General features: G+C 41.0%; 1 protein-coding gene across 1 annotated transcript in view; it reads right to left on the minus strand.

Moving 5' to 3' along the window:
- The window catches only part of TXNRD1 (thioredoxin reductase 1), a 41,637-nt gene extending 31,835 nt beyond the window's left edge, over positions 1–9,802 (minus strand). The window contains exons 1-4 of the mRNA XM_008051505.2: positions 9,554–9,802; positions 7,321–7,443; positions 5,501–5,573; positions 2,150–2,269 (exon numbers count right to left, since the gene is read on the minus strand). Of these exons, the coding sequence (XP_008049696.2) occupies positions 2,150–2,269; positions 5,501–5,573; positions 7,321–7,443; positions 9,554–9,571 (334 nt within the window). The 5' untranslated portion in view covers positions 9,572–9,802. The remainder of the gene's footprint in view (positions 1–2,149; positions 2,270–5,500; positions 5,574–7,320; positions 7,444–9,553) is intronic.
- Between the last annotated feature and the right edge of the window lie 1,071 nt (positions 9,803–10,873).

Consider the following 10,873-nt stretch of genomic DNA (forward strand, 5'->3'; position numbering starts at 1 on the left):
GCCTCCCAAAGGCGCGGGACTACAGGCTGAGCCACCGAGCCCGGCTATTTCTGTATTTTCTAGGGCTGTTTTCACACTACAATGGCAGAGCTAAATAGCTATAACAGAGATGATATGGCCCAAAGAAGCCTACATATTTGCTATCTGGCTTTTTAAAGAAAAAGTCAACTATCCAAATCCCCCTTCAGACAGAAGATTTTAGGAGTTCATCTCATTTCTCCCCAAACCCTATTTTATCAAAGAAAGATCTTTTTTATTTTACCACATTAAATTAATCCTTTGAAGTCAGGGCTCTAAAGTAATATTAAAAATCAAAATTTCAATGAATTATAAAAACAACACTTTGCCACTGAATAATTACTATCTTATCAATGACTAGAAAAAAATAGGATATGGGGGTATAAATATCCTCTGGTGGAAGGGAGAAGGCAGTGCTGGGGAAGCTGTAGTTTGGAAGGAAGAAGAGAATCAACATACATTGAAAACTTCTCTCATGGAAACAAGGAACCTGAGTCCCTAATTCAGTAGTTAAGCAGCCAGCTTCACCAGCACCACGGCACTGAATGCCCACCTCTAGAAGGGGGAATGGCAGCATAGTAATTGGTCTGTGATTGTCTAGAGAACATATCATGGATATGTTCAATTCAATTACCAAAGAAGGTTAGAACTAGAGCAAACCTTAAGAGGTAAGTTCAATTAAAAAAACAAAAGTAACTGTGGAGACCACTGTGGTTGTAGTGTCAGAAGGACCAGGTGCCCAGCACTGGGGAAGGCTGTAGAGAGCCTGGGTCAGCCTACCTGTCTGGCCTCTGTCTACCATCAACTACAAGAAGAAAAGGCAGGACTCACTACTTCTTTACCAGGAATGAGACAGAATAGTCTACAACTCACCACATGCACCAATCATCTAGTTGCAATTATTACCAACATCTTATCAAATTTCTTTTTCTATCCTTCTCTCTCCCTCATAAGGGTCTAAGGAAACAGATGCAAACCCAACTAAAGAAAACTGATTTCCTATGACTTCAGACTTGAAAAAAGTACTGCTGATTTTAAATGAGAAGTAAAAGCATCAACAAAGGAAGCACGACTAGTTTTGAGTGGGAGAAAATTTTTCATAGCATGTATTTTATAGCCTTATTTTCATATTTAATAAACTATTCATTAAAACTCTGAAAAGCCACAAAATGTTACCCCAGCTACTGGCTGGAATATTTTCCCTCAAATGTCCCACATCCCATAGATTTCAAACCTAACATCAGGCAGGGGATAGAGTTTCACTCTTCAAGGACAGAGTGACATATGTCATTAATTAGTCATGAAGCTGTGCCAGAGCTCACTTCTTCCACCAGACAATGCAATCTACTTTGTAAAGTTCACAATTCCCTCTTCACCTTGTCTAGGTTTTATAGGGTACTCGAAATACCTATAAACCAAAAAAGTCTAACCATCCCCCCTCAGCAAGCAATTCCCTCTCCCTATAAATATCAGCTCTTGAAACAGACTTCTTTAGAAAGAGAAAAATGTAACAGCTTCAAAAGAAAGCAAATGCAATTAGTACTACCTTACCAATTATAAACATTGTTTGATTTTTTTTTCTTTTTGAGACAGGGTCTCATTCTGTCATCTAGCGGAATACAGCAGCACTATTATGGCTCACTGCAAGATCAAAATCCTGGGCTCAAGGGATCTTCCCAGCTCAGCATCCTGAGCAGCGGGGACTATAGGTGCATACCACCATGCCCGTTTTGTATTTTGTATTTTATTTTGTAAAAATGGGTCTTGCTATGTTGCCCAGGCTAGTCTCAAACTCCTAGCCTCAAGCAATCCTCCTGCCCAGTCTCCCAAAATGCTGAGATTATAGGCATGAGCCACCATACCCAGCCCTTATAAACACTATATGAGAATTTATCTAAAAGAATTCTGGTTTTATTCTATCTCTATTTTCTATATTGCAGCATCTGTTGTTGTCATAATAACTATGTAACTACCTAGCAAAGGATAACTCCAATGATTTTATACATGAAAAATGTAAACAATAAAAACTTGCAAAGTATCTGCTATACTAGTAAAAATGGACGGCGCATTGCAAGATCACAGCTCAAATCCTAAAAAGCACAAACAAAAAAGTAGCTTTTCCCTGCCATACCTGTCTCCTCGACTTTCCATCCAAAGGTTCGAGAGTCTTGTAGGGCTTGTCCCAGCAAAGCTGCTTGGTGCATAAGCTTTTTAGGTATGCAACCAACATTTACACATGTTCCTCCAAGACCTGCGACAACATTGAGAAATCAGTTTATAGCCTGCTTTACAAGCTTTCAAAGAAAGAGATCAACAGTTACTGCAATTCTATGAAACATCAATTTTAATTGCTATGAAACATCAATTTTAATTGCTTAATGTAGCCAATACTGTGTATGTAAGTTTATTCCTATATCCTGTGACATTTCTAAATTCAAAGAACACACCAAACACAGTAGGTATATTTAGATGATGATCCTAAAACAAAACAGAGGCAGATTTCTAAATTTCCATATACTTCAAAATTGATTGCTGATAAAGATGCCAGAAACAGAAAATTTACTATATGCACAACCCTATACAGACAATCCTCAACTTATAATGATTTGACTTACAATTTTGGACTTGGACGGTACCCATACAACCATTCTGTTTTACTCTCACGTACTGTATTCAATAAATTACATGAGATATTCAACACTTTATTATAGAACAGGCTTTGAGTTCAATGATTTCGCCCAACTGTAGGTTAATGTGAGTGTTTTGAGCATATTTGATAGGTTAGGCATATTAAATACATTTTTGACTTAAGATATTCTTAACTTGTGATGGGTTTAAGAGGATGTAACTTCACTAGAAGATGAAAAGCACCTATATTTGCCACCAAATCTGTGCAAATGAGGTGGTTATGCTGGGCAATGGGACTAAAACTACATATCCATTTGGTGTAAATGTGCATTTATAAAGGAGGCGGCCTACAGCTTTCACTTTACTCTCCAAAAGGTCTCACACCTGCCCCTTCCCCCTAAAAAACAAAAAAAAGGTTCAGCATCCCTAAGTTTAAATAACATGGTATGGTGACAGCTTGTTTCCACTAAAACAAAATGCAGGCAACTGGCCAAAATGCCCTGATTAAGAGTGAAAGATGGCAGTGGACAGTACAGCTCAAAGGCAAGTCCTCTGAACATAGCGCTACCAGAGTGCCACTATGGAGCCTAAGCACCACAGGCCCGAGGGGATAGACCTAGCACTAAGAACAGTGCCTAATACAGAGCTGACACTTAATAAATACTTGCTGAAGGCTGGGCAGAGTGGATCACACCTGTAATCCCAGCACTTTGGGAGGCCAAGGCAAGAGGACTGCCTGAGCCCAGGGGTTCGAGACCAGCCTGGGCAACTTGGTGAGACCATGTCTTGACAATAAATCAAAAAATTAGCCAGTTGTGGTGGTACGCTTCTGTAGTTCCAGCCACTTAGAGGCTGAGGTGGAAGGATCGCTGGAGCCCAGCAGGTCAAGGCTGTGGTGGCTGTGAGTGTGCTGCTGCATTCCTGCCTGGGTGAAAAAGTAAGACTCCAACTTAAAAACAAAACAAAACAAAAACTTGCTGAATGGATGAACCACAAAGCGTGACACTGCCTTATCTGGAATTCTTGCTTCTTGTCTTTTAAAGTAAGCACTCACATAATCTTTAAAAAATTTACATACCACATTATTCCCCTACCTTAAAGTACTCAGAGGGGCCAGGCATGGTGGCTCATGCTTGTAAGTCCAGCACTTTGGGAGGCAGAGGGGCAAGAGGATTGCCTGAACCCAGAAGTTCAAGACCAACCTTGGCAATATGGCAAGATCTTGACTCCACACACACACAAAAAAAATCAAAAAATTAGCTGGGCATGGTGGCACATGCCTGTAGTTCCAGCTACTTGGAAGGCTGAGGTAGAAGGCCTACCTGGGCCCAGCAGGTTGATGATGTGGTGGCCAGAAGCATGTACACTGCACTCCAGCCTGGGTGGCAGAGTGGGGCTCTGACTCAAAAAAAAAATTCTTCAAAAGCTTACCACTATATGCTGTGATTCGTACAAAACCCTCATGGTGGCCTACAAGGCCCTGTGTAGTCTGGCACCTGCCTTCCTCTCTGGTCTCAGCTCACACCACCACCTCCAGATCCCACTATCCATGCCACAACCATGAAGGACTCCAACCTACCTTCGGGCATTTGTATGTGCTATTCTGAGAAAGACAGAGAAAAGCTGCCTGGAAGGTTCTAGCTCACCTTTTGACGTAATTGGCTCATTCTCACTCTTTAGGCTTCTTCTAGTGCCACCTTCAGAAGCCTCCCTTGACCATGTGAAAGCTAAACACCCTTCTTTACTCACTTCCTCTCAGGCTCACTGTTAATTTTTTTCAGTACCACTTAACACAATTGTTAAAGTTCTTGTGTATATTTGTCTCCCCACTAGAATGTAAGCTCCTCACAAGCAGAGACTTTGTATGTACTGTGTTACTATAATCTCCATGGCTCTGTCCATCAAAGTTTTCGATTAAGATTTTGAATAACTGCATAGTGAACATGTAATTCATCAACCCCGAGAAGCAACGAAGGCTATCCACCATGATACCTGACTCAAGTTCTTGTTAAATACAGGAGATAAATTTATTTATTTATTTTTATTTTATTTATTTATTTATTTTTTTGAGTTGGAGCCTCACTCTGTTGCCCAGACTGGAGTGCAGTGGCTGCTCTCACATCGGCCAATCACTGTCTCTTGCTTGTCCAATAGAGGTAATAGTGGGACTTCCCTTGTAGATTGTGATACTGACACATAGAAGGTGCTTGACTATGTCCATTCCCCTTGTGTCATGTTTGGGAGCATCACACTCAGTAGAAGAGACGGTCCTGCTTAATACTCCACTCAACAACTGTCCACTGAGTGCTTACTGTGTGCCTGACACTGTGTTGGGTACTGGAAATACAGTGAACAAAACTAAAATTCCTGCCATGGTGAAACTGACATTCTAAGTGGAAAAGACAGCCAGGAAACAAGTATTTAACTGAGCAGGGTGGAGGAGGAGCTCCATTTTTTTTTTTTTTTTAAGTTGGAGTCTCACTCTGTCGCCCAGACTGGAGTGCAGTGGCCGCTCCCAGCCACTGCAGCCTCGACCTGCTGGGCTCCGGCGATCCTTCCACCTCAGCCTTCCAAGTAGCCGGAATTACAGGCATGAGCTACCACGCCCAGCTGATTTTTTTATTTATTGTAGAGATGAGGTCTCACTGCCCAGGTGGGTCTCGAATCCGTGGGCTCAGGCAATCCACTCACCTCAGCCTTCCAAAGGCACAGGATTACAGGCTGAGCCACCGAGTCCGGCTCAGGAGGTAAATTAAAACAGAAGTCCACAGATGAGAAGTTTCAAGTTTTCAGTCATCAAGCCCCTAAATATACTAGATTACCAAATATTTACCCTTAAATCATAAAAACTTACCCCATCTAGTTCCAAGAGGGGTGGGAGTGACAAAATCTAGGACCATCACTTTCTTGCCATATTTGGCTGCCTCCTGGAAACAAAACCACTAAGGTAAGTTGGAAAAATTAACTTGACAGACTGGACATGGACTGTAAAAATACATGCTGCTTTTAAATTAGGCTATAAAACTTAAAGCATAACCAGTTTGTAATATCTGGAAATTTTATATACCATGATGATTAGTTCAACTCCAGGATAAAAACTAAGAGATACCTAGTTGTGGCAGTAGATTTAAAAATTGTACAAATTACGGTCACAAAGTTGTCAGAATCAGCTGGAAACCTACGAATCCTGACATAATTCTACTCAAACAATAACAGATTAAGCAATCATCTGAAAAAAAGCGGCCCGTTCCAAGCAAGTGTTTAAGTGGCTAATAAAGCTGACAGTCTATAGCCCTGACACAACCTGTATCCTATAAAATAATATTTTTAAAAAGTATTTAAAAATGTTATCTAATGTGATTTCTGAGGCAGAATATGGAGAAGTTTTTCTTCTAAAATAGATTATCCAAATTTTTCACGAGGAACTCAGGAAAAAGTTGAAAATTTCCAAATCTATGAGGATTCCAAATCTATTTTTAGGGAAGCAAAGATAATAAATAGTGAGAAGTTTGTTCTGCAGAGTATCTTTTATCTCAGAGAATAAGCTTTGTGTACTGGCAACTAGACTTTCAAAGGTTATCTGAAAAGACTACATCTATGTATCTTTCCAACACACCATCACTGGGGTAAAATATACGAGGTATTACTTCTGAATCACTTTCAGCAAAGCACTGCTTCAAGCTAGACATCAGCCTGCTCCTAACCTGGGAAGCTTTGAATTTACCTTGACTGATTCACCACAAGCTACAGCTTAGGAGAGTATAACCACTTCATCTTTTAAAAGAACCTGTTTGAGGCTGGACACCGTGTCTCATGTCTGTAATCCCAGCACTTTGGGAGGCTGAGGCAGGAGAATGACTTGAGCCCAGAAGTTCAAGATCAGCCTTGGTGACACAGTGAGACCCTATCTCTACAAAAACTCAAAAAGTGTAGCTGGGAATGGTGGAGCGTGCCTGTAGTCCCAGCTCCTTGGAAGGCTGAGGTGGAAGGACCAACTGAACCCAGGAAGTCAAGGCCACAGTGAGCCAGGATCATGCCACTGCACTCCAGCCTGGACAACAGAGTGAGATCCCCCCCAATTCAAAAAAATAAATTAATAAAAGAACCTGCTGGGTAAGGATGAAAGGTTCAAGGGCTTCTCTCACAGGAAATGTATCCTGATTCAGGACCAGGAGTTTCACCTTGAGCCCTCCTTACTTATATATCCTCTTCCCATCACACTGTGGCCACAGCCAATGGTTCTTCTCCTAGAGCATCTCATATCCATGGGAGGCAAATCATTTCTAATAAATAAGCTTAAGAAACTCAACTGTTCTCCGTCTTTCTATCAGGTAGGAAGGGCTGTGAATAGGAAAATTATCAGAGTGGAAAAAACAAATGTAATTTTATAAAGAATAAAAAATATATTGGTTTAATTTCCTCAGCCAAACATAAAATGAATGAACACGTATCCCAAAATACCGAGCCCTGTACTTTTATATAAAAAACATCCATTCACATCTGGAAAACTGATGTATCAAGTGGTCCCTTCACATGTCCGTGTCCTGTCCAAGTTAATGTGCAACATGTTACCAGAGTAGATCAAATACAACTGCACGGAGAATGCAGAGGACGCTGTGGGTGTGTGAATATTCTAACCACAGGGCAGATAACACATCACGTAAGGAGCCTTGCCTTAGCGGCTGCCAGTCCTCCCGAGCCGCCTCCAATGATGATCAGGTCATAGTCATAGGACTCCGGGAGATCCTCAGAGCCATTCATTTTCAGAAGCTTTTGAAGTCTGTTCTCCTGATAAGCCTAAAGAAAAGTTAAAGAAGAGAAAATAACTTAATTTTAAGCCAGCACTGAACAAAAAGCTCTATAAGACGATCTTCCTTTAAAGAAAAGCAAAGAAGTTTTCAAATGAAAAAGGCCTGCTTTCCATTACGGCATACAAATGGAAATACTCAACCTTCCTTTGCGTGGTGACCAGTAAATTGCTTTCTCTCGGGTTATGATCCCAGAGGACTGTGTCTTAATGCTTTTCACACCCTCATTATCTACTTGGAAGCATTCATTTAGTGCTCTACATAAGTAAGGCCTGGACAGTCCAAGAAAACCAACTGAGGCCTAAATCAGGTTTAATCACCAGCAGTTTTTTCCTCAGAAATTTAAACATACAGTACATGTTTTTTAAAAAACATATGTACTGTATGTTTTTAATGGAACCATCAATACAGTTTAGCAATCATCTCTACTTTCTAATCATAAGTAGAATGAATGGGTTAAGATCTCAGTCTAAGATAGGGGTCTGGTAAAATGGGCCCAGTTAATAATCTCAATAGCATATTTTTAGAAGATCAGTCAAAAATTTAAGACTTTTCTACACTGTTTAGCAGAAGCAATCTAGAAATTCACCACAAAATTAATTGATATTGACCTATATGAAAAGTTTAATGTAAAAGCTGCTGCTTTTATAGAGTATTTTAAACAAGCATGACTGTAAACCTCACTCCTTTGATCCACATATACATGACATCTTCTATATTTACTATTTAGTTTCTATATACTTAGCATGCAACAGACTTTATGATTTGGTGTTAGACTATTAATTTTTGTTAGAATCTTTTTTTTTTTTTTTTTGAGTCTTTTTTTTTTTTTTTAGTCAGGGAGGTCTCTGTCACCTGGGCTAGAGTGTGGTGGCATGATCAGGGCTCACTGCAGCCTCAACCTTCTGGGCTCAGGTGATCTTCCACCTCAGCCTCCCGAGTAGTTGGGATTTCAGGCACATGTCATCATGCCCAGGCAATTTTTTGACTTTTTGTAGAGATAAGGTCACACTAAGCTGGTCTCAAACGCTTGGGTTCAAGCAATCCTCTCGCCTCAGGATTTCAGGCATGAGCCAAGGCACCTGGCGACAACTATTAATTTTTAAAAATTTTATTTGTTTATTTTTATTTTTAAAATTAGAGATGAGGTCTAGCTATGTTGTCCAGACTGGTCTCAAACTCCTGGGCTCAAGTGATCCTCTCACCTTGGCCTCTCAGAGTGCTGGGATTATAGGCATGAGCCACTACACCCGGCCAGGACTATTCATTTTTAACAATTTTAACAAATCCTTCCATTCCACTAGTTTTTCTACACATTAGTTATATTTATTTTGGTTTAAAACACTATTTTAGTGATAACATTTAATATTGCTTTTTATTTAATTTTTTGAGTCAATATCCCACTCTGCCACACAGGCTGGAGGGCAGTGGCACAATCATGGCTCACCACAGCCTGGACCTTCTGGGTTTAAGCAATCCTTTCACCTCAGCCTCCTGGGTAGCTGGGACTACAAGACTGTGCCACCAGTCCCAGGTTATTTTTAAATTTATTTTCGTAGAGATAGGGTCTTGCCATTTTGCCTAGGCTGGTCTCAAACTTTGGGCTCAAGAGATCCTCTCACCTCAGCTGCCCAAAGTGCTAGGATAGTAGGCATGAGCCACTGTGCCTGGCCTAATACTACCTTTTTTTTTTAAATCTGTGCTAACAAGAGATGTTGACTGGAAAAACTGCTAACAAACCACAATAAAATGTTTTTAAAAAATCAAGTCTTGGCTGGGTGTGGTTGCTCACATCTATAATCCCAGCACTTTGGGAGGCCTAGGAGGAAGAATCACTTGAACCTAAGAGTTCAAGATCAGCCTGGGCAACATAGCGAGACCCCATCTCTACAAAAAAAATCAAAGTTAGCCAGGCATGGTAGCATGCACCTGTAGTCCCAGCCACTTGGGAGGCTGAGATGGAGGGAATGCCTAAGCCCAGGAGGTCGAGGCCACAGTAAGCTGTAATTGTGACACAGAACTCCAGCTGGGATGACAGAGTGAGACCCTGACTCAAAAAAAAAAAGAAATTCAATAACCAAGAAAAGCCCCACACTTACCAGCCCAAACTGCATCATTCTCTCCTGCCTACCATCAGATACAGGGGGTAAATGGCAGAGGTTGGGGTCAGCAGAAGAACAGGGTGCTTGAGCTCTGGAAGGGGGTGCAGTGGAGGAGTGTGGAGGAGAAAGCACAGGAGCGTGGCTGTCCCTCGGCAGGACGGCGGGCACACGTGGTGGCTCAGGGACTGAAGGGAGAACACCTGGAAACCAGCCACAGTGGGGACGAGACTGCACCACTCGGACAGTCTGCACAAGAGGTCTAATGTGAGAGGCTGGTAAACACAGCCAGTAGTCATCGACTGGCATGATGGCTCCTCCTTCAGTACAAGACACTGTGGAGGGAAAACAATTTGGTAACAGCTATTCAGATCACAGGATCACTATGCTTCAGATAACCAGAGTGAGCCCCTAGTTGGTTTCAAAGAACACGAGGCTGACTTGCTGGTTTAAAAAGAGTTCACTAATAAATGCAGCTAGATGTTCTACTGGAAAAGTAACATACGAGTCCATTATTAATCAACCTAACTGTATGTGCATCAACTTAGGACAGATGGTGACTGAAGACAATAACTGGCTGTCTCAAGGAAAGCCACAGGTTCTTGGGTCCCCCTCCCCCAACACACCGACAGAACAAACACAAAAGAAGGTCTCCTCAAGCTGAAAAGCCACACATTCCCTCCACCAGTGTTTATAATCTGTCCTGTACTAAAATTCTGTATCTTGGGTTCTTACTGTTCAAGCTTGAAGTCAAATTATGTCAGCCAGTGCACAGATTTTACAAAGAAAAGTTCTGAGTGAGCCTAAACATTTTTAACTCTGTAAAGTAAAACTGGTAAGACACAGGCAATGGAAGCATTCAGTTGACCCTAGAAAGAAACATGTTTCAAAAATTTAACCCAACTGACAAATGAAAGTGCTATTAGTCAGTTCCACTTAAGTGGTATGTCACTTGAAATATTAATAAGAGAGACAGAAGCAGATAGCACTGCAGAAAGTGTAAGGCAGCTCAGAGATGGGGTGAGGAAAGACAGAGAAAAATGCCCCCATGCTCCTCTGACTACAGCCTCTAGAATAATAGATGCTGACTGTGGTGGCAGATACAGGAGTTCTCAAACTTTTTAGTCTCAGAGTCCCTTTAACATCTTAAATTACTTAGGGCGCCAAAGAGCCTTTCTGTTCATATGTGGGTTTTACCTATTACTGTTTACTACATAAAAAATTAAAACTAAGAAAAAGCTTAAAATATGTATTAACAAATTAGAAAATATACCAAGTACATGTTAACATGAACATTTTAATAAATTTTTTTAATTAGTG

Source organism: Carlito syrichta, unplaced genomic scaffold (assembly GCF_000164805.1).
Source record: "Carlito syrichta isolate Samal-C Ts95f unplaced genomic scaffold, Tarsius_syrichta-2.0.1 Scaffold179666, whole genome shotgun sequence".
Taxonomy (NCBI): Eukaryota; Metazoa; Chordata; class Mammalia; order Primates; family Tarsiidae; genus Carlito; species Carlito syrichta.